The 23,145-nt window shown below is 52.8% G+C and overlaps 2 protein-coding genes across 5 annotated transcripts in view; one reads left to right on the forward strand and one right to left on the reverse strand.

Moving 5' to 3' along the window:
• FOXO4 (forkhead box O4) overlaps window positions 1-8,359 on the reverse strand; it is a 57,027-nt gene extending 48,668 nt beyond the window's left edge. For 2 of the 4 annotated variants that reach the window (XM_045029864.1, XM_045029863.1), the window contains exon 1: window positions 7,597-8,358. In XM_045029864.1, coding sequence (XP_044885799.1) covers window positions 7,597-8,025 — 429 coding nt within the window. In that variant the 5' untranslated portion in view covers window positions 8,026-8,358. Of the gene's footprint in view, window positions 1-7,596 lie in introns of all 4 variants that reach the window. The other 2 variants (XM_045029865.1, XM_045029861.1) reach the window with 2 other exon arrangements.
• A 4,901-nt stretch (window positions 8,360-13,260) lies between these two features.
• On the forward strand, window positions 13,261-21,627 carry SNX12 (sorting nexin 12). The gene is made up of 4 exons (XM_045029878.1): window positions 13,261-13,463; window positions 18,155-18,250; window positions 18,556-18,680; window positions 19,355-21,627. The coding sequence occupies exons 1-4, from the start codon at window positions 13,299-13,301 to the stop codon at window positions 19,455-19,457; spliced, it is 489 nt and encodes a 162-aa protein (XP_044885813.1). The 5' UTR covers window positions 13,261-13,298; the 3' UTR covers window positions 19,458-21,627.
• The last annotated feature ends 1,518 nt before the right edge of the window (window positions 21,628-23,145 follow it).

The raw sequence follows: 23,145 nt of genomic DNA on the forward strand, positions 1-23,145 counted from the left end.
TGCAATTTTAGACAGATGTCCTCATTTTAGACAGCTGGAGCTCAACTCCACCATGTCAGCAGTGCAAGAGAATCTATAACTGGTTCTGTGCACGTAACTCACTAAAAGCATCCTATCCTAGAAACCTTCACTGGAACCTTTCAGCCTATGTCCTCATGCCAACAGGAGAGGCAAACAAAAGGAGTATGGAACTGATCAGAGCAGGCAAAGGGCTGTAATCTTCCAACACAGAACAATTATCCAAGCACCAGTCAATTCACTTGCATAACTCCACACATTTACAAAAACATCTTGCCTATAGAACAAGTGATGCTGACCTGGGACACATAGTGAGTGCCTAGATAAACCTCAGCAGGCAAAAGGAGATCAACTCCTCTGCTAAAGCAAAGCTTAATTTTAAATTTACATTACATTTACTGAACAGGAAGCCACCTGTGAGGTATAAGGATGAATTTACCACCACACCCCACCAGGAGTGCTCTAGAGCAGGGTTTCCTCAATGACCAGTCTGTGGACTGGCGCCAGTCCCAGAGATCTCCCTGATCAAGTTTAGGAAGGCAGCGAGCCAGTCTCTGGTATCAAAAAGGTTGAGAAACACTGCTCTAGAGCAGTGCTTCTCAAAGTGGTGGTCCGCGGACCGGTGCCGGTCCACGAGCCATCGGTTGCCATTCTGTGGCGAGTTTCCTCATTAGAGCATCGAATAGGATAATATGGTACCGGTCCCTGGCACACTGGAAAAAACCTGCCCGTCTCTCACATCAGATAGCTTGAGAAGCACTGCTCCAGAGGATGACACAAGCTTGCTTCTTTCTTTTGCACATTCAAATGGGACTTCAAATGGCCACAGGGACACAAGCCACCCTGCCCTACTGGCACAAGGCAGTACGTACACAGGACTTCCTTTATATTAGACATTTTCTATTCTGAATTTGTCCTCCAACCTTCACAGATGATCAGATACTACAAGATGAGTGCCAATATAAAAATCTAGACAGGCATGAGCAGGGTCACTGGTGCTGCATGCAGGATTACCAGCAAGTCTTCATCCCTGGTCACCTAGTTGGCCCAATAATCAATAATTTCTAACCCAGGTGGTACTCGCACAATATGCACCTGTGAGGTGTATTGAATAAACATTTTAAAGTGAGATATGTCCAAATTATTCACAAACAGCAGAACCAAGAGTCACTAAGGAGTAGAGGAGCTATCTACTCTACCTTCCAGATAGATCTTGTTTCAAACACAGAGTGCCTGGTGATTTTTATTTTGTAATTCTCGAGTGTAATATTTAAGATATTGTTAACATCCAAGTGTCTGAATCAAAGGGTATTTGGGAGGAGAGTGTTAAAGAAATTCTGAAAGTAGCTACCATTTGAATTCAACTATCCTATGACAACTGCGATACTCGAGTCAGACTTTTTTTTGTTTGTGGGGAGAGGTTTATATACTATCAGGAAGGATGATAAAGAGACTCCATATGTACCATATAAAAGGGACAGGTTTGACTTCTGTGATGGGAAAAATTGCCTCTGGTGAGGAAGGAACATAGGTTCTATCCCGACCAAGAGGTATTTTAAAAATCATTTTAGAGGGAAACAAATGAAGTGTTTTACTCAGAATTAGCACTTTGCTTGTCCCGGCATCTTGCTGACTGGTCCCACCCATATGGGAATGAGACAGCCCTACAGCAGTTTCAGGTGCATGGCATGGATTCCCTTAAGGGTGCTTATTCTTTTCTACAAAACAAAGCATAGCTTTACCCAACTGCATTAACCCCAAGAAGCAGTCTGAAAGCAGGAAAGATTTATCCCATGATCCAGAGAGCAGCTTACAAAGTGCAAAGGAGGGGATTATAAAGAAGTCCAGGGAGAGAAACACCCTGCTGGAATATTTCCACCTTTTTAATACCAGTTAGTTCTTAACTTCAAAGTTGGATGATTGCAGAGAAAAAGCAAACTGCACAGCCAGCAAATTAGCTTTCTTATTTTAAAGCACAGTGAAGGAACACTGCCTCCTCCCCCAAAAATCTCAAATTCACTGAAATTCACACTAGTTATACTCAGAGTCTGCAAAATTTATAATTTCACTCAATTGTACACTGGAGTGGAACAGCTATGAAGGGATTATGAAGTAACAATGAGAGATTATAAAGTTTCATCATGGTTAAGCAGTCTCCCCCATGGAAGTTCCTGTTCTGCCCCTGCTGAAGGCCATAAAACAAAGCCATCCTGAATCAACTGATTCACAGACTGCAGTGCTGCAAACTCAGTAGCACTGCCTAAAAGTCTGCATTAGAGAAGAGTACCAATTCCAGAGCTGTAGGAAGGCCCAGGGCCGGTGCAACCATTTAGGGCACTGGGATTTGGAAGGCACCATTTTCTTCGGCAGCGACCGCGGCTGCCGGATCTTCGGACGCCCCGATCACCACCGGCATTTAGGCGGAGGGAGCTGGGGCGGGGGAGCGCGGGGAGGGCCACCTGCAGCAAGTAAGGGGGGGGTGGCACGCAGGGGAACTCCCCGCCCCAGCTCACCCCTGCCCCACCTCCTCCCCAAGCACGCCGTGCCCGCTTCACTTCTCCTGCCTCCCAGGCTTGGGGCGCCAATCAGCTTAGGTGCCGCAAGCCTGGGAGGCAGGAGAAGTGAAGCAGCGACGGCGTGCTCGTGCACGGACCAGGGGTGAGCTGGGGCGCGGGGGGTGCCTCAGGGCGGAGGGTGTCGGGTGGGGAGCTGCTGCAAGGGGGGCACCTCAGAGCGGAGGGGTGGAGCTGCCGTGGGGGGGGCCTCAGGGCGGGGGCGCAAGGTGGAAGTTTCGCTTAGGGCGCAAAATATCCTTGCACCAGCCCTGGGAAGACCTCTGCATATTTCCATATCAGAACTATGCATTCCCGTCACTTATCACACAAGGATCTGTGTGTCTGCCTTACCACAAAAACATTCTGATTGCGCATTCCACAGACTAGTTTTCCTTTAAGGTACATACATGATATAATGGAAACAAATGTCTGAAACTGCTATTTCATACTAGACCCTCCAACCTCCCCAGTACCTTTTATTTGAAGTGGAAACATTTTTAGAACCCACTCTAAATACAGCTTTAGAGTCTGTATCCTGATGCAGCACATGCCTCACACACGACTTCTATTACTATTAATTATAATTTATATTACCAACCAGAACCCCTATTATGCTAGGCATTGCACAAACATAGAACAAATTATGTTGCATCCTAAAATGCCTCTCATCCTGTTTAATTCAGTCAACCAGCTTTGCCTATTTGACACTGAGATTTGGATGCAGTGGCCCAAAGACTTCACAACATAGGCAATTAGTCAAAGGTCAGAAAAGAACTTCACTATTGTTTTGTGGAGAACTCAAGGGGACTCCGTTCCTTCTGAAATCTTGCTTGTCATGGCCTAGAGCAGTGGTTCTCAACATATTACACACTGTGGGTCGCATATGCTGCAGTGGCAGCCTGGACCCCGGACCCCACGGGGCTGGATGGCTGGACTGGACCCCTGCCCACCCTGGTCCCCCTCTGTGTAGCACCCTGAACATCGGGGCCTGCAGGGCCAGGCAGCTACCCTGGACCCTAACCCCTGGCCCGCCCCAGGCCCTGCTGCACAGCTGCCACGGAAGCTCACATGGCCAGGCGGCTGCCCCGGACCCCAAAGCTCATGGGGCCCCAGAGGTGGCAGGGAGCCCTGGATTCCCGAACACCCAACTCCGCAGGGCCGGCCAGGAGCCCGACCCCCAAGCAGCTGGGAACCTGGGACCCCAGGTACACCCACAACCTTTAGCACACAGCTGAATTGGGCCACAGCTGTGCGCTAATTGGGCTGCCAGTTGAGAACCACTGGCCTAGAGATTAGATACAGACATTCCCCAACAGACAGCACAGAGAACACTGATCCAATGTCAGTCTCACCAACTTTTTGACAAAATAATTACACATGAATCACTGTAGCATAGAGGACAGCCCACCTCTAACATGGGGCCTGGAAGAATTCCCTTCAGGTGAGACAACCAGACCTGCTGGAAAATTGGTATTTACAGCTGTTGCAAAGTAACACGTCCTAGCAAACTGTCCCGTGACAACTGTTGACCAACTGGATTCAGCCAGTATTGAAAAAACTAATAGAGGAGCTGAAATTTAGTCAGATTACTTGCCCTCTCCAGAGATCCTCAGCCAACTACCATACAGTTAGAAAAGTGACAAACTCTTTCTGTGCTGTATCAGAGGGGTAGCCGTGTTAGTCTGGTTCTGTAAAAGCAGCAAAGAATCCTGTGGCACCTTATAGACTAACAGACGTTTTACAGCATGAGCTTTCGTGGGTGAATGCTGCAAAACGTCTGTTAGTCTATAAGGTGCCACAGGATTCTTTGCTGCTTTATTTTAAAAGTTAAACATTGTTGAACTGCTGGTCCAAATATATTTATTATTCTTACTTTAACATAGAATGAAGCCTGCAGCCCCAGAGTTCTCTGTCCCCGGCAGGTGCCGGGCCACGGCTTCTCTCCGGCTTCGACGCCGGAGAGAAGCCGCAGCCCGGCACCTGCCGGAGACAGAGAACACCAGCGCCCGCAGCCTGCAGCTCCAGAGAAGCCGGAGAGAAGCTGCAGCCCTGTGTCTGCCAGGGACAGAGAATACCAGCGCCCGCAGCCTGCAGCCCTGGAGTTCTCTGACCCCGGCAGGCGCGGGGCCGCAGCTTCTCTTCCCTGCTGGGCACTAGGCGAGCGCACATAAATGCCCCAGCGGGCGCCAGGGTGCCCGCAGGCACCATGCTGGGGACCACTGGACTAGGTGATACATGCAGCAAGTTAACATCCCAATGCAGTCGGGGGGCCCAGCACCAGAACAGCATGTGTTGAGGTAGCTTGGCAGAAAGTTTGCCAAGAGCATCCCTCAGATGTCAGTTCCTCATTCAATTCATTAGTCTAAACTAGGGGTAGGCAACCTATGGCATGCGTGCCAAAGGTGACACACAAGCAGATTTTCAGTGGCACTCACACTGCCCAGATCCTGGCCACCCGTCCAGGGGGCTCTGCATTTTAAGTTTAAATTTTAAATGAAGCTTCTTAAACATTTTTAAAACCTTATTTACTTTACATACAATAATAGTTTAGTTATATATTATAGACTTATAGAAAGAGACCTTCTAAAAACATCAAATTTTATTAGTGGCACATGAAACCTTAAATTAGAGTGAATAAATGAAGACTTGGCACACCACTTCTTAAAGGTTGCCGACCCCTGGTCTAAACATACTAGCGTGGAAGACCAGGCTGATAACGGCAGAGAATGGAAACTAAGGTCAATGCTCTTCATGTTAGTATCTATATTTTCTATTTCCAGAGCAACATGGTTTAGTATCTTTAAACAATGTATTCTACAGTCTATTTTTACTTTTCACTAGCTCACAGAGCTCCCTCAGTCGCGGTAGGGCAGACATACCCACACCCTCTGCCCATAGGACAGAGCACCCTTTTTAAAGGGAGATTCTTGAAAGCCAGGAATACGAGTTATGAAGGAGTTATTTATACTGAGTTTCAGAGAAGCTGGGAGACAAAGAACTGCAGCCTTGTATTTAAAAACAGTTCAAATTATGCTTTATCTTATACCGTAGCTTAGCACAAGAATCGTTTAACAAATCAGCTCCTTTCCTGGAAAACTTTCAGAACACAAAGAGAGCAAGGAACAGGCTTTCCTGCAAATGCAGAAATCAGCTGGACCAGAGAGTGGCACAAAGGGCAATCCTCATCTGCTTCACAAAGCCATAGGTTGTGGTGAGTCCAAGAACAACCTGATGCATTCAGTGGAGACACATACAAACTGCCCCATCTTCACAAAGCCCATCACAACCTTCTCCATCCACTAGGTTATTTGTATTACAGAAGCACTCGGTGGCCCCAATCAGAATGGCGGTCCATTACACTAAGCTCTATATAAACATCAGACAATCCCTACCCCAAAAGGTTTACAATCTAAATACTGACATGTAGCAACAGGTTGGTCTAAAACAAAGAGGAGGATGACAAGGCTGATGGTAAAAGGAACACAAGGAGACACAGCTAGGTGCCTGATTTGCAGACTTATAATAAATAATAAGAATTATACTAAGCTCTTATATAGCACTTCTTGTCTGCAGAGCAAGACACTTAACAAAAGTTAGTATCCCTATTCCAATTTTACAGATGGGGAAACTGAGACATGGGGAGGTAAGTGACTTATCCAAGGTCACCCAGCAGTCTAGTAAAGCCTTGCGCGGATACCAAATTTATATCCGAGGATATAAAATGGATATCCAAGGAACTGCAGAGCTCTACCAAGAGCAGCAGCAGCAAAAACAGCTGCATGTCCGACCACTGCTCACAGAAGCCAGCACCCTGCCTGAGCAGCTCCGCATGGCTGTACTGCCCCTAGTTTCCCTGACTGGGGTGGGCACCAGGCTCAGTGGCAGCTGTCCCTGGTCGCACTAGTCCAGGAGCATGCAAAGCCACTGAGCCTGGTGCCTGCCTCAGTGGAGGAGACTGGGGGCAGTACAGCCACGCCGGAGGAGCTGCCCACACAGCGCACTGGCTTCTGTGAGTGGCGGCCAGACATGCGGCTGCTTTCACTGCTGTTATTCCCGGTAGAGCCCTGCAACTCCTTGGATATCCACTGATATCACATCCACAGATACAAATTTGGTATCCACTTAGGGCTCTACAGAGTAGTGGCTAAGTGAGGAAAAGAATCTAGGTCTCCTGAGTTCCAGTCCAGTGCTCTAGCCAGTAGGTTTACTACCTCAAGCTTGGGGGATTTTTTTAATATAGGTGAACTGAAAGAATGTAATAGATATTCCATTTTATAGAGGCTCTCCTCATAGTATCCAAGTATTTTCCAGCAGTTCAGTAAGCAACTAAATCTGCAACGTTTGCTCTCTCATCCTCTCTGCAGAGGGAGAAGTGCATGTCCTATTTTGGATTTTTTTCCCCAGTGTTTGTGTGTATATATACACATACACTGAGCTACATGTTTATGACAGAAAACGCAACTGCAAAGTGGAAGGTGGGGGGGTTGTGAGGATCCTTAACTCTCCTGGGGGAGTTCATTGCACATGCTGGGACGCACTGCTTAAGAGACGAGCTTTATGCCCTTACGGCAGAAAATGCCATTGGGCAAGAAAAACAAAGCTGTCAACCACACTCTCGCTTTACCTTGCCTCTCAAGTGGACACGTCGGCATTGGTTCGGCAGAAAGCAGAGACTGGGCAGCAAGGGGAGACGGGCTGCTCCGGTAGCGAGTGACAGGAGCGCACATCGCCCACCAGCCATTCGCTGGGTCAGGGGGATCCGCTGGGTTCCCCCTTTCAGCCACTGCCCAGCTGCTGCTACCAACCCAGGCGCCCGCCCTGCTGACTGAGGCGTTCCCCAGCACCGCCCGCAGAGCCCGGGCAGGGGCTGCGTTCCCGGTGCGCCAGCTGCGCTGCGCCCAGGGGCCGAGCCGGCGCTGCCTTGCGCGGCCGCGGCACCGACACTCGGCCGGGGCTGCGCCGCCCAGCGCGCAGGGAGGCCCCGGATGCCCCCGTCGCGCCCGCGGCCCGGGCTGCCCCGCACCTTCCAGCCGGCCGAGCTGTTGCTGTCGCCCTTGTCCTTGAAGTAGGGCACGAAGCGAACCATCCACTCGTAGATCTGCGCCAGCGTCAGCCGCTTCTCCGGGGCGCTCTCGATGGCCTGGCTGATCAGCTCCGCGTAGGACTGGTTCCCCCAGGCGTTGCGCCGGGAGCCGCCCTTCCGCGCCGCCGCCGCGCCGGGCCCCCGCGCCCCCTCGGCCCGCCCGGGCCCCGCCGCCGCCGCGGCCCCACCGGCCCCCTCCTCCTCCGCCGCCGCCGGGCCCCCCGCCTCCTGCTGCGCCGCCGAGAGCTCGGGCCTGGGCAGGGGCCAGGTACAGGAGCGGGGCCGGCTCTGCGGCTCGAAGTCCGGGTCGATCTCCACGCTGCCCCCGGGGCCGCCGCCCGCCTCGGGGCCCGGCTCGGGAGCCTCCATGGGCCCGCTGGCTCAGCGCCGCGCCGGGGCCCGCATGCCCGGCCGCTCGCCCGCGCCTCAGCGGCAGCCGCCGCGCGCCCCGCGAAGGCCGCCGGCCTCCGCCATTCCCCGGCCGCGCCTCTCCCCGCGCGCTGCTGGCGCCCGGGCTCCCCCGCGTCGCCCCTTTGTCGCGGCCCGGAGCCGCAGCAGCCTCACGGCTCTGTTTACCACAGCCTGTGGCGGGAGCTGCGCCTGCGCGCGCGAGGCATGCTGGACGGTGTAGTCCTGCAGCCTTCCAGGAACGGAGCGCCCGCCGGGCGAGTCCGGCCCAAGGACTCCGTTTCCCGGCACCCCGCGCATGCGCTGAGGCGAGGCCGGGACCAGAACGGCAGCGTGGCAGACAGGACGCCTAGGGAACTACAACTCCCGAAATGCCCCGCGACAGCCTCCTTATGGGCTCCCCTTACATAACAAACCGAGCTTTCCCACACGCGAGCGCACTCCTCGCTCCATCCCCAGCCGCCATACTAGTGAACCCCCCCCCCCCGCTGTGCCAGCGGACTCCTGCTGTCCCCCCCGCTGTTCCCCTGCCCGCTTCCCCCCCAACCCCCTCACCAGCCAGCAGCCCCCAGCTGTACCCCTGCTTGCTGTGCCAGCCAGCGACCCCTCTGCTATTCCCCCATCTGCCAGGCCCATGTGCCCCCCCCTCCACTGTGCCAGCCAGCGGACTCCTGCTGTCCCCCCTCCAACCCTCTCACCAGCCAGCCATCAGCCCCCAGCTGTACCCCTGCTTGCTGTGCCAGCCAGCGACCCCTCTGCTATTCCCCCATCTGCCAGGCCCATGTGCCCCCCCCCCTCCACTGTGCCAGCCAGCGGACTCCTGCTGTCCCCACTCCAACCCTCTCACCAGCCATCCAGCCAGCAGCCCTCAGCTGTACCCCTGCCTGCTGTGCCAGCCAGCGACCCCTCTGCTATTCCCCCATCTGCCAGGCCCATGTGCCCCCCCCCTCCACTGTGCCAGCCAGCGGACTCCTGCTCTCCCCCCCTCACCAGCCAGCAGCCCTCAGCTGTACCCCTGCCTGCTGTGCCAGCCAGTGACCCCCTGATGTTCCCCCATTTGCCCCCTCCCCACCAGCTGTGCTAGCTAGCAACCCACCACTGTGCCAGGCCCTCATGTTCCCTCCTCTGCCTGCTATGCCAGCCAGCAACCCCTCCCCCCACCCGCCATGTCAGGCCTATATGCCCCCACCCCACTGCTCCCCCCACACCGCCACCTTGGCTGTCCCCCACCTGACTGTGCCAAACAATCTTAGCAGCATCCCCTTGGCCCAGCTCTGCCAGCCAATGTGCAGGGGTCAGCCCAAGTCTCCTTTGGGTCTGGAGTGCTCCAACCTCCCCTGGTTGTCTTTCCCACCTGGGTCTTGGCTTGTTTCACCCCCCTGATTCTGCCAATGCTGCCTTACGAGGCCGGGCTTCTGCAAACTTTGCTTTCCACCGTCTCTTCACTCTGGTGCAGGGCCCAGGCTGCTCCCATCCTCCAGCCCACCATCTCCCTGCCCCTTCTATAATAATAATAATTGGAGATATACCTATCTCCTAGAACTGGAAGGGACCTCAAAAGGTCATCGAGTCCAGCCCTCTGTCTTCACTAGCAGGACCAAGTACTGATTTTTACCCCAGATCCTTAAGTTCTCTGCAAACATCACTAATGCTGTACTCTTGGGGGTGTATGGTAACATCTGTCACTGGCATCCGGAGGCTTGGGCAGTGAGCACATACATGCTATGGTTATGCTGAGAAGTACTAATGATGGCATGGGTCACAAACCTTTCTGATATTGGGTGTAAATGCAACCTTCAAGTAACATAATGATCAGGATGAGTTAATCAGAAGCCCCTGCACTTAGGACAAAGGGGGCTGTGAACACACTCCAGAGTTTGAAGTGAGTGGACTCAAGGGTTTTGCTGATTTGCGTGGGGAGTGGGGGAGAGACAAAGCACACAAAGTGAGAACACACAGAACAGAAGGAGAGACAGAGGCAAAAAACAAGAAAGCCAAGCAGTAGCTTGTGAGCCTAGCGTGACCCTGGGAGAAGCTAGAGAGCTTTTGGAACTACTGGCAAAAAGGCTTGGGGCTGTAAGCTAAGAAACTGTTCCTTTTGTTCTTGGTTCCTTCTGCATTTGGAGAAGCAGGACTCTACATTTCTTGTAAGTAAACAAGATTGCATCAAGGAAAATATCAAATTCCTTCAATTTCTGCTTCCAACTGGAACATTTCCAAGGCCCAGACATTTGAGTAGTGGCTCAGGTCGAAAAGGAGCAAGATTTAGTATTTTCACATATGTTGCCCTCTGCTGCACAGCATCTAGTATTACAGTCCCTTGGCTATCATCTGAACTAGGTTTATAACTTCTATCTTGTCTTGGTCCATGAAAAGCGTGTGTGCAAGAAGCAGGGCCATTCATGACAGAAAGGTGCAAGAAGAGCTATAAACCTAAGACTGGCATGGGAAAGAACATCCAGAGGAGACCATCCAATATACTGTCCCAAAAAATCAATGATCCAATGCTTCATCCTGGACAACTTCTAACCCACAAAATAATATTGCTGGGAGCAGATGGGTTACCTCCATGTGCCAATAGCACTCTCTACCCCACCCTGACTACATACCTTGTGATTCAATCACCAGGACCTTGACATGGGCTAATATCTCTACTAATTGTCTCAACTTTTCAAAACTGTCGCACAGATTATTCCATGTTGTTCCAATATATACACACAGTTGTTCCATTCTACACGCACACGTTTATGCAAGTGAGCACATACAAACACACATGCCTCTCTTTCCCTGTACCATTTCATTCCAAATCAGGTCTAATACTATTCATCTTAATGTCTTACATCATTCTCTACGAGAGCTTTGCCACTTAGCTCTCACTGGGACCTAAGAAGCTGCCAACATTTCACTGGTTCTAGTTTTCCTTTTTAAGTTGTGCCAAGGATAGCTGTAGGTCTCCTGCACTTCCTAAATTCCCCTACATCTCGCTTCTGGGTGACATGTCCCAGTTAGGTGAACCCAGGATCACTATTACGCATGGGACACCAAATTGAAGGGATGCAGGACTGAAGGGACAGGTGAAGTGGATAGCTGTTGAAACACCCATCAGGTGGCAATTAGCAAGCTGGCCAGATCTGAACCAATGACAAGAGTTCTTGCATTGGTGAAAGATTTTGAATACCATCATTAGCAATAACCACAAGCTCTCGGTCTCATTCCTATGGCACACTGACACGTGCTGTTGTATTAATTGAGTTGGAATAAAGGGGACGAAGTGTTAACATAACCCAGTCACTGCCCAACTTTAAATGGTGTTAAACAAGAGCCAGAGTGTGGTAAACAGAGACCTCAGCCTGCTTAGTACCATGGCAAACACATCATTACAAATCTTTTTAACATATTAAAGATACAGATAAGGAAAAACAATAAAAAGTTTGAATGTAAAGTATTAAATAAGGCTTTAATTTTAACATCTCTTCATAGGTGCTGGAACTGGGGGTGCTGCTGTGCCCCCTGGCTTGCCGTGGATTCCTTGGCACCTTGGCACCATGTTACTACACTTACCCAGACTGTCCAACTGGGTTTGGTACCCGCAGTTCCCCCTGCCCCTCAGGAGTCTGTGACCAGTGGCATAGGGTGACCAGACGGGTCTTCATGTAGAATATTACTTATCCTAACAGAAGGAACAAAGCAATTAAGGAAAGGAATTTATAACAACATGGTCCACACATGTCTATCTTACCTAAAGTCTTGCCATCCCCTGATGATAGCCTGGGTAGCCCCAGCTTCTTCAGCCAGTGTTTGTGTCAGTCTGGTTTCCCTAATCAGATCCCCAATGTCTAGAAAGAGCAGCATCTTCTTATCCAGACAGAGTCCCTTTGTTCTTGTCAATTCTGGGCTTTGGTGATGCTTGTCCAAACCAGTTTGGTAACCTCTGCCTGAGGTTGAGCCAGATTCCTAGAGCCAATGGTTCTGCCATTGTTCCATAACAACCCTCAAGTGTTTGCTGAGTGTATCTTGAGCTATTCTTCCTTCCTGCTTGTTTTCCTTGGAGACCACTGTTAAACTAGCCCAGTATAGTCATACAAAAACATCCCAGTACCCAGGTCACATATGATATTCATCAGGTATTACACAGCAGCTCCACATCCATCACAATTGCAATAAGTCATTACAATCACTAAACTAATACATATTGTTTTGTGTTCTCTGCTTGTCTGATGTGAACTGCTGGTTGTTTGGGGCAAGGTCTGGGTATTTTAATATTTGTAAAATGCCATGTATAGCTCCAGAGCTGTCTAAATAAATAAAACAAGATAAAGCAATAATAATAATAATAATGGTGGGTTTCCTTTGGCCTTATCATTTCCATATGTAACAAATGTGGAAGTCTCTATGGGGTGTCTCAGTCCAATATAGGCCATAGTAGGTGGGGATCTTGGTCCCATTGGGGTCTATGCATCACTGCTGGAATTAGGGGTGTGGGGGTATCAGGCCAGCACAGGTGTTTGGGGGGCTCAGGCCCAGGCAGGCTCGGGGGGGGGTGCGGCTCGGGCCCAGGCGGGCTTGAGGGGGGGTTCGGGCCCAGGCGGGGTGTGGGGGCGGGGGGGGACTCGGGCCCAGGCGAGGTGTGGGGGGGGCTCAGGCCCAGGCGGGCTCGGGGGGGGGCGGCTCGGACCCAGGCGAAGTGTGTGAGGGGCTCGGGCCCAGGCGAGGTATGGGGGCGGGGGGGACGGGACTCGGGCACAAGCGGGCTCGGGGGGTGGGGACTGGACTCGGGCCCAGGCGGGGTGTGGGGGGGGGGGCTCGGGCCCAGGCGAGCTCGGGGGGAGGGACGGGACTCGGGCCCAGGCGGGGTGTGGGGGAGCTCGGGGGGGGGGGGGCGGGACTCGGGCCCAGGCGGGTCACGCGGGAGGAGGTTCCCCCCCCCCGGGCACTTCGCCACTCAGGTTCCGGGGTTGGCGCGGCGCGTGAGCGCTGCCGCCGCGCGAGGCCGGGGTTGGGCGCCCCGCGTTCGGGGGAGGGGCCCGGCCGGCTCGCGGGGCCGCGCGGCGCTGGGACTTGCCCGTGCGGGTTCCGGGGCTGGACGCGGCGCCCCGGACCCTGGATAGGCCCCGGCTTATGCCGGCGGCGGGCGGGGCGGGGCGGGGCGGGGCGTGCGCGTTCGGGGCCCCGCTACGTATCGCGGCGCGGCGCGGCGCGGCGCGGCAGGCCGGGGCTGGGCTCGCTGCTCCATCATGGCGGACGCGGCGGTGGCCGATACCCGGCGCCTCAACTCCAAGCCGCAGGACCTGACGGACGCGTACGGGCCGCCCAGCAACTTCCTGGAGATCGACATCTTCAACCCGCAGACCGTGGGCGTGGGCCGGGCGCGCTACACCAGCTACGAGCTCCGCATGCGGGTGAGGGGCCGGGCCGGGCGTTACACCAGCTACGAGCTCCGCATGCGGGTGAGGGGCCGGGCCGGGCGTTACACCAGCTACGAGCTCCGCATGCGGGTGAGGGGCCGGGCCGGGCGTTACACCAGCTGCGAGCTCCGCGTGCGGGTGAGGGGCCGGGCCGGGCGTTACACCAGCTACGAGCTCCGCATGCGGGTGAGGGGCCGGGCCGGGCGTTACAGCAGCTGCGAGCTCCGCGTGCGGGTGAGGGGCCGGGCCGGGCGTTACAGCAGCGGCGAGCTCCGCATGCGGGTGAGGGGCCGGGCCGGGCGTTACAGCAGCTGCGAGCTCCGCGTGCGGGTGAGGGGCCGGGCCGGGCGTTACAGCAGCGGCGAGCTCCGCGTGCGGGTGAGGGGCCGGGCGTTACATCAGCTACGAGCTCCGCGTGCGGGTGAGGGGCCGGGCGTTACATCAGCTACGAGCTCCGCGTGCGGGTGAGGGGCCGGGCGTTACATCAGCTACGAGCTCCGCGTGCGGGTGAGGGGCCGGGCGTTACAGCAGCTACGAGCTCCGCATGCGGGTGAGGGGCCGGGCCGGGCCGGGCGTTACAGCAACTGCGAGCTCCGCATGCGGGTGAGGGGCCGGGCCGGGCGTTACATCAGCTACGAGCTCCGCGTGCGGGTGAGGGGCCGGGCCGGGCGTTACAGCAGCGGCGAGCTCTGCGTGCGGGTGAGGGGCCGGGCGTTACAACAGCTGCGAGCTCCGCATGTGGGTGAGGGCATGCGGGTGGGGGGCCGGGCCGGGCGTGCTACAGCAGCTGCGAGCTCCGCATTCGGGTGAGGGGCCGGGATGGGCGTTACAGCAGCGGCGAGCCCCGCGTGCGGGTGAGGGGCCGGGATGGGCGTTACAGCAGCGGCGAGCCCCATGTGCGGGTGAGGGGCCGGGATGGGCGTTACAGCAGCGGCGAGCCCGGCATGCGGGTGAGGGGCCGGGATGGGCGTTACAGCAGCGGCGAGCCCCGCGTGCGGGTGAGGGGCCGGGATGGGCGTTACAGCAGCGGCGAGCCCCGCGTGCGGGTGAGGGGCCGGGATGGGCGTTACAGCAGCGGCGAGCCCCATGTGCGGGTGAGGGGCCGGGATGGGCGTTACAGCAGCGGCGAGCCCGGCGTGCGGGTGAGGGGCCGGGATGGGCGTTACAGCAGCGGCGAGCCCGGCGTGCGGGTGAGGGGCCGGGATGGGCGTTACAGCAGCGGCGAGCCCCGCGTGCGGGTGAGGGGCCGAGCCGGGCGTTACAGCAGCGGCGAGCCCCGCGTGCGGGTGAGGGGCCGGGATGGGCGTTACAGCAGCGGCGAGCCCCGCGTGCGGGTGAGGGGCCGGGATGGGCGTTACAGCAGCGGCGAGCCCCGCGTGCGGGTGAGGGGCCGGGATGGGCGTTACAGCAGCGGCGAGCCCGGCGTGCGGGTGAGGGGCCGGGATGGGCGTTACAGCAGCGGCGAGCAGGTTTCAGGTGGCCCTTGAAGCAGGGCCAGCATTAGACTCACGGAGGCCCAGGGCAGAAAGCCAAAGCCCCAGGGCCCTGAGCTCCGCTACCTGGGGCTGAAGCCAAAGCCTGAGCAACTTAATTTTGTGGAGGGGCTGTGGCATGGGGCCCCGGGCAATTGCCCTGCTTGCTACCCCCTAATGCCGGCCCTGGCTTTTATATGCAGAAAACCAGTTGTTGTGGCACAGGTGGGCCATGGAGTTTTTATATCATGTTGGGGGCAGGGGGTTCATACCAGGATCCCCCAAAGGGTCCCTTGACCTCCTTTCATCCGCCTTTGGGATGACCAAGGTAGCCTCTCATTCTCCAGCTGCAGACTATAAAGGGAATGCTGTTTGGAGTTGGGACTACAAGGGTTTCTGCTTCCTTTCTAAAATAGTCCGCTGCAGAAGCTTCTAGTGAGTGAGGCCCTTGAATAACACTGGTCTGTGAATTCCCTGTACTTCACACAGAATCCACAGGGGGATGTCTGCACTGGGAGGCTGGCTTCCAGCTGCTGGCTGGGTAGACAGGCTCAGACCTGTCAGGCTTAAGCTGGCATGCTAAAAATAGCAGTGTGGACATTCCAGCTCAGGCAGCAACTCAGGCTCTCAAGCCCACCTGGCCCCCTGGCTCGGAGGGTGGTCGGTGCGGATTCGGAACCCCGCATTGTCCACACCCCTGTTCTTTACATGTTCACTCAAGCCCTGCTTGCCTGAGTCTGTCTACCTGGGCAGCATGCTTGCTCCCAGCAGCAGTGTAGACAGACCCACAGAGGCCTCAGCCATTTCACTCTGTTTTGTTGGGTCGCATGGACCTCTGTCTCTCAAGCACATCTGGCTGCATGTTGAACTATGGGAAAAGGACTCAAGGTCAGAGAACATCTACAGCCAAGTCCTGTCCAGGGAAACAGGCTTTATCATCTTGTTGGCATGGCTGTTTTCTGACTTGAGCGTAGTGATAGAGTATAGGATCTCACCGCATCCTTGCCTCAGAAGTCTGCAACCTTGTAGAAACCCCAGTCTGATCTCAGAAGGGTTGACCGAGGCCCCTGGAATTACCAAACTCTGAGAGGGATACACTTACCATATCTAACAGAGAATTCCTGTCCAGTGCTGCAGAGAAGATGGTAAATCCCAACATGTCCGCTGGGTCTCAAGAGGAAAACTTCTTGTCTCCTCACTACTGCACCCTACGAACCTGGTGCAGTCTCATTCTGTATATGTGAACAAGAAGGTGGTGGTCAAACATCAGGTCCTGCTTAGATCCAAAGTCAGTGGTTTTATGCACTTCTCAGTCCCTCTTAGGTGTATTCTGCTGGCACCAGTGAGTCCAAGTGCAGCCACTTTGTGCCCCTCCTTAGTGCTGGAATGCCTCTTTCTGTAAGTAGAGTTCCACTTGCCTCTTGTGCACTGCTCCGAAACCAAGACAGGTGCTTTGTTGTGTTTCCAGGGGCATTCGCTCCAACTGGGGCAGAGAGAAGAGAACTGTATTTAAGGGAGGGGGACTTTTGTTGAGTCTTGGCTAGCTGCTAGTTAACAGCCTTCCTAGGGAACTGGGTGCTGAATGGCTTTTGTGTTTTGGTTGCCAATCTAATTACCTACCAATTGTAGACAAACTCTAGTCCTAAACATGGATATGCTTATACAAACAAGTAGTGCAGCCATGGAGGTTGTGCAGTACAGCCCGCATAATCAGTATGGCTGAGCGCTCCTTGTAGACTCAACATCCCTTTGCACGGTCTTGCCTTAGGCCGTGAGCTCTTTGGGGCAGGGTGTCCTTGTAAGGTGCCATGCATCGCTGTGATGCCAGGAGTAATTAGACTGAGAAATTAGTCCTCTCTCCTGTGGGGTTATGTATGTTGTGCTTGCGCTCTGTGTGGTGGGTGCTTTCCAAACCATGGAAGATGCAGTCTCTGCCCCTTAGAGGATGCAGTTTGTCCTCATTAGCTAATTTTACTGTTCTCCTCACACCCCAGATTGATTTTTCCATCTGAGGATTGGATGTTGATACTCCCCACTCCCACAAAAACCTGTCATTGTTGGTTCTTCAGTCAGCCAGACGTGGCTGCTAGAGAACAGTAGGAAACTATCTGGAGTTTCTCTGCAGTTCTAGTCCCTGCTGGCACCATACAGATGTACTGCCTAAAAGCTGATCAGTGGCTTTAGTAAGAACTGTTTAAATGTAGCAGCAATAGGTTTAACATGAGGGTGTATCTGGTCACTAAAAAGCTCATCCAAGAGCTTTTGTTACCTCCCCTTCTCCCCCACCCTTCCCATAAAGTTCTGTAATTTCTTGGGGTCAGCATTGGGAAGGTGGAGTTAACATAATCACCAGGTGAGAGATCAGGCTTCAGAGTTAATGCAGTTTTGGGAAAATTCCTACAAGCTCCTGGCTAGATCCAAGCTACATAGCTAGACATGCAAAAGCCTTTCCTGGCAATGGGGAGGGTTGCTACTGTTGTTTGGAGATCTTAAAGCAGAGGGAGGGATAGCTCAGTGGTTTGAGCATTGGCCTGCTAAACCCAGGGTTGTGAGTTCAATCCTTGAGGGGGGCCACTTAGGGATCTGGGGCAAAAATCTGTTTGGGGATTGGTCCTGCTTTGAGCAGGGGGTTGGACTAGATGACCTCCTGAGGACCCTTCCAACCCTGACATTCTATGATTCCAGTCTCTTCAGCCTGTTGCTTGGATGTAGTCAGGGATTAACCTCCTTCCTCAACCTATCCAAAAAGGTTCTAAGGTCTGGGGTTGAGGTCTGTTGCAGTGCATCTCCCTCTGTAATGCTGTTTGGAATTCATAAGGGTGAACATCTGAAAGGGCTGAGGCCTAGATTCTTCTTGACGTTGCAAACAGCACATGTGAAATGGAAGCATACGCACTATCAGTGCCCCCAAAAGGGAGACCATGCATCTGAAAGCGTAGCTCATGGAGTGTGAAGGACACCTTGGTGAACAGTTCACGCTTCTCTGCCCAGAAGAGTCTGGAAAATGCCTGCTTCTTTCTGAAAAACCACAGGGAGGCTTGCAAATGCTTTCCTGTATTGCAGCATTATATGCACTCTTTACTGACCTCTAATGCCTATAGTGTCTGAGGTTTCAGGCCTCTGAATGCAGCTCTGCAGACTTCAGTAGGAAGCAGTAAAGTCAGCCTGGCTTCTACAGCAATCTGCAAATTAACAACCTCTCCTTCCTTGCAGACAAACCTCCCTATCTTCAAACTGAAAGAGTCTTGTGTGAGGAGGCGATACAGTGACTTTGAATGGCTGAAGAGTGAGCTGGAGCGAGACAGTAAGGTGAGGGCCTCTGCACACAGACCTGTTCCTGTTACTGTTACGCCAATCCTGCTCCTGTACAGCCCAGTTTTAACCAGCTTGGGCTGTGAGAAGAGTCTGTGCAGGTCTGCAGGAGAGGCTGCTGTGGGTGGCCATCCCAGGAAATGAGAGGAGCTTCCAGAATTGATAGACTTACTCTCCCAGCAAGCTAGTGAACGGTGTAGGGGCACAGCCTGTGGGCCGGAGGGGATCACTGTGAAAGAGTGACCACATGAGGGGCCTGTCCATTCCTCCTACTCTGCCAGCTCATACTGGTGTGTTTTTAGATTGTAGTGCCACCACTGCCTGGAAAAGCCTTGAAACGACAGCTTCCATTTCGAGGAGATGAGGGGATCTTCGAGGAGTCTTTCATTGAGGAGAGGAGGCAGGGACTAGAACAATTTATTAACAAGTAAGCTTCATGTCCTGGGCTTGCCCTGTACTTCATATGCTGGTTAATGGCCCTAGGAACAGGGATGGGGATGAGGGCAGTCGCAATGTCAGTTCTGGAGTCTTGTTCCATTGCCGCCACCCACCCACCTAGAGTCTCACACTTCAGCCACCATCATTGTGACTGGACAGTCAAGCTCTGAAGGAAGCCCTTTGTAAAGGGAGCACTGATGTGCAACACAACGTTCCCTTCTCCTCTCGGGGCTCAGTGCAGTGCCTCTGCAGCACTGTTGTCCCGAGGGAGCGATTGTTTAGAGACTTTTCCGCACGTCAGTGTGGCACTGAAGCATGTAAAATCCTGGGCCTGTCGTCTTCCTCTTGTGCCAGTCTGGTATCCTGAGGCTGCAGAGCTGAGCATCGCTGCTGTTATCACGAGCAAGTCTGTCCTCCTAGAGCTGATTGTCTGGGAGGGGGAGATGAGTTATGCACCTGCCCCTCTGTCCTTAGCAGAGCTGATCAGGTGCATTGTCCACGTGTATAGAATCCGTGTACGTGCTGCAGCTTCTCTCTTCCTCCGCCCCTAATGAGAGCGCAATTGACCCATCACTCTACATGGCTCTGAGGCCCAGATGTTTGCCTTTGGGGCTCCAGCTGGTGCGTATGTGCTAACCTCTGCTCCTCCCTGTTCCCTTGCAGAATCGCTGGGCACCCGCTGGCACAGAACGAGCGCTGCTTACACATGTTCCTGCAAGAGGAAACTATAGATAGGAATTACGTCCCGGGGAAAGTCCGCCAGTAGGAGATCCTGATGCTCTGTCTTCCTCCATTCCACCCACCCTCCTGCAGAAATGACATTTATTTTTACACTAAATCTGTCTTTCCCGAACCAGCTTTTCCTCTCTGAACCTTCCCGTTTGTCCAGTATTTTTCTTTTTTGTATCTGGCAGCAGTGTTGTGTTCAGATGAGCTTTGATATCTGCCAAAGGGTGTGAAGATTTAAGCCATGAATCTGCTGTTGTGCACCCGGTGGCAGGAGTAAGTGTGAGGGTGGGGCACGAACTGTTTTAGGGCATTATTACAATGTGACTGGGCTGCCCCTTCCCTGTGAAAAGGAGTATAAGATGTCCTTCCAGCCTCGTCCTTCACCCCCCTGTCCATGCGGCCTCAAGCATTGTAAAGAACACCAGAGCAGAACAGTGATTGTCACATAGGTCAGTGACTGCAGCAAGTTTTAGGATTTTAGTAGGGTGTAACCAAAAACTGAGCAAGCAGGTGCCAGGTAGGATGTCCAGTCCCTTCCTTATCCCCACAATCAATCTCCTTCCACCCTGCATGAAACCTTCATCCTGTGCTGTCTGCAAGTGCTGAGACCAAGATTCCACTCTGACCCTGCTCCAGATCTCCTGCATTACAGGCCTGCTCAGCATAGCAGTGTTTATCCCTCTCCTCTCTAACATGCTGCTGGCAGCTTTGGGGATGTTTGTGCTGTCGGTGAGTTCTCTAGGTGCTCTGAGAGTGCAGCCTGATGGTGGTGTGAAGGTGGGTGGAGTTGGGCCTGGGCTGGCCAGGCAGCAGAGCAGGGACAGCTGATGAGTTCAGAAAATACCACAGCTTGCTCTTAACTGGCATGCTGCAGAGGATGTCAATAGAGTTGCACTGGCCTTGTCTCTCCAAAGACTTGGCTCCCATCCCTGTACCTGGAGGGAAAGGTCCTGCCCATCACTGAGAAGAGAGAATGGGAGCGGGGAATAGGGCATGGTCACTCCCAGACTGCATAGTGCTGAGTGGCTGCTATTTAGTTCCCATGCAGAAGCGTTCCAGTCACCTATGTCTGGAGGCAGGAGATTTGTGATCCGGAATCTGCACTGGAAGTGTGCCTTTAGAATGGCAGCACAAGTATGCGCCATCCTCAGCCCTTCCTTTCCACTCGTCCCTTGTCCCCCATGGTGGCTTTGCAGGCCAGGCATGCTTTTGTATAGGGGAGAAAAGACATGGGAACTAGTCAAGTAGCTACTCTTTAAAAGCACTTTCCTTTGGTGAGAGGGTGCAATGGGCTGTGAACTGCTGATGCACCACAAATACACCTTCCCTTGGAGTAACTGTAAAAGATGAAGTTGAGCGTTTTGCTCAGGGGTTCCCCATAAGTCAGACCCAGGATCACCATTTGCTTTGTAGTGTCACTAAGAACTTAGCACACTCTCCCCAGAGTTTACCTCTTCTGCTATGTCAAGAAGCAGTGAGTGTCTTGGCTCTAGAGGGAGGCAGCTCCTAACTTCTGAGTTGTTTCTGTGCAGTGACCTGACCTCTTTCTGTCTTCACAAAGACACGGGATGACTAGGCCCCCCACTGTATCCACAAAGATTCCTGCCAAACTTATCCACCAGGGCATCCACTATTCTTCCTGTTTGTAGATTTTTCCAGTGAGGAACTTCAGTGTCTCGGGGTGGAATGGGTAAAGCTGGAAAAACCCAAATGAACAGTAAGTCACTGAAGCAGCCCCGAGAGAGCTGCTCCTGGGAGTAACACGAGGAGTGGCTGATGTAAAATGTGCATGAAATATAATCCTGGCACTGGATTCAGAGCCAGCTTGAGAGGTGGATCTTTGACTTGTAATGCAAACAAGGCGAGGGTTCCAGAAGGTGATTGTGGCGTCTCTAGGTCTGCTCCTTTCCTTTCCGAACTCTGCAAAGAAGCACTCTGCACTGGCCAATTACTCTGCTTTTTGGATTGAAGTGGCGTATATGGTCCTGCCTTGCTAACTTTTTGTTGTTTGAAGCAGTCTGCTGCCTTTTTGATCTATATTAGTCACTTTTTAAAAACTCCCTTCATGCAGAAGTGCTGAGCGATTGAAGGTTGTTTCTGCTGTGTATATATCTTGATGTGGGGCTTTAATTCACAAACTGTCTTCATTCTGCTGTCTGATAATGTAATGTCCAAGTTCTGTTCATATTAAACCACTGTGAAGCCAATATGTCTGCATGTTGTGACCGTTGAAAAAATGAGGCTTCTTCTAAATCTGTTACGTGATACTTGTGAAAATGGAAACTCATAGCAGTAGTTGGAGCTGCAGTCGTAGTCCTGGCAGGCTGGGTGGGCTGTAGGTCCCCCAGTGGTCTAGCCAGTGCACCGTAGTCACAAGCTCCAGCAGCACCACTGTACTCCAGCTGGGTGAAGATCAGCTGTTATGCTGAACTGGACAGTACATTTTGCAGTTGCTGCTAAGGAATTGGTTGGAAACTAGAAGTCATCACATGACTCTTTTGTCCATAACAATGAATTGAGCACAAGTCTTCCGAGGTGAAAAGCTCTTGTATTAACCTGAGTCATCCTATTTACTAATCAGTTTGATACTGATGGTGTTGATTGTGCTTGTGTTGGTCAATGGCTTGTCTAGGTTGCATGCAGGCTGAGGTAGACGTAGCTGTACTTACCAGATCACAAAGAAGGAACCTAGGTTCCTATAGTTCTGCCTCAGCCTTCTGGCAGGATGACCATTTCTCCATAAGCATATGCAGAAATGTGGTGCTTCTGCGAATTGGATATATTCTGGCCTTTGCAGGCAGACAAGTGACTGGTTTTTCCTAGTGCTAGACCCAAATGTTTAAAAATCATGGTTGTTTTTTTTTAGGCTTGACTCATAAGGTTCTTTCCTTTTTGATTTTAGGGTGCCGTTGGCTCATATATTCAAGGTTTCCTCTGCAATCGTGAGGACTAGAACCCTCAATTTTTCTTTACATGAAAGCTGAGTTGGCACATTGTGCCTTGTTCCAACTGTAAGTTTGTAGGGCTATGATCAATTCAGACATGTCCTATTTTGTGTAGGAACCAGACATAAAAATGCTTCCATAACTGAACAATGAAACAGCAGTTTAGAAATCCCTGTGTCATCACTGCAACTGAAGGTGGATCTACTTGCAAGGATTTTAATTTTCAAAGATGAGAAGAAAAGCAAAAAGTAAAGCATAAATGGGGATAAACCAGTTGCATTTTGAAATTTTCTCTTCTAATCTAACCTTACACTTGAGAGGGTACATTTGATTACCCCATGAGTAAGAGTAGACCTCTGAGGACTTATCAATGTTGGAAACATGAGTGGGAGTTTAGAAAAGGGTGTATGTACTAGCTTTGACCCAGCTAGGACCTTTTCCCTAGCAGGGTGGCATTGTGATTCCCCTTGCTGTAATGGAGCAGGTGGAAGTACACACTGGGGAAGCCTAGCAAACATGTTGTCCTGTCTGAGGGAAGGGAAGGACACACAATGCACTTGCAGGGGAAAGGTGGAGGATAGGTGGGGAGGAATTGCTAGTTTTCTAGCACAGGTGAGCATAAATGGTGAAACTCTAATCTCTTAATAAACTAAATTACAACAGCTTTAAAAGTCAGCTCCCTTGGTCGCCTTTTCATCTAGAAGCACCTGTCAATAGCCTCAGACAAACAAAAGGACAGTGATTGAACTGGTAGTTAAGATTGCCCAACACTGAAGACCA

This window comes from Mauremys mutica, chromosome 9, assembly GCF_020497125.1.
Source record: "Mauremys mutica isolate MM-2020 ecotype Southern chromosome 9, ASM2049712v1, whole genome shotgun sequence".
Classification (NCBI taxonomy): domain Eukaryota; kingdom Metazoa; phylum Chordata; order Testudines; family Geoemydidae; genus Mauremys; species Mauremys mutica.

Excerpts from the sequence above, each read along its gene's own strand:
- SNX12 (XM_045029878.1), top strand. The coding sequence starts at position 13,299 with ATGGCGGACGCGGCGGTGGCCGATACCCGGCGCCTCAACTCCAAGCCG. Across the intron at positions 13,464-18,154 it reads GCTACGAGCTCCGCATGCGG|ACAAACCTCCCTATCTTCAA; the intron begins GTGAGGGGCCGG and ends CCTTCCTTGCAG. Across the intron at positions 18,681-19,354 it reads CTAGAACAATTTATTAACAA|AATCGCTGGGCACCCGCTGG; the intron begins GTAAGCTTCATG and ends GTTCCCTTGCAG.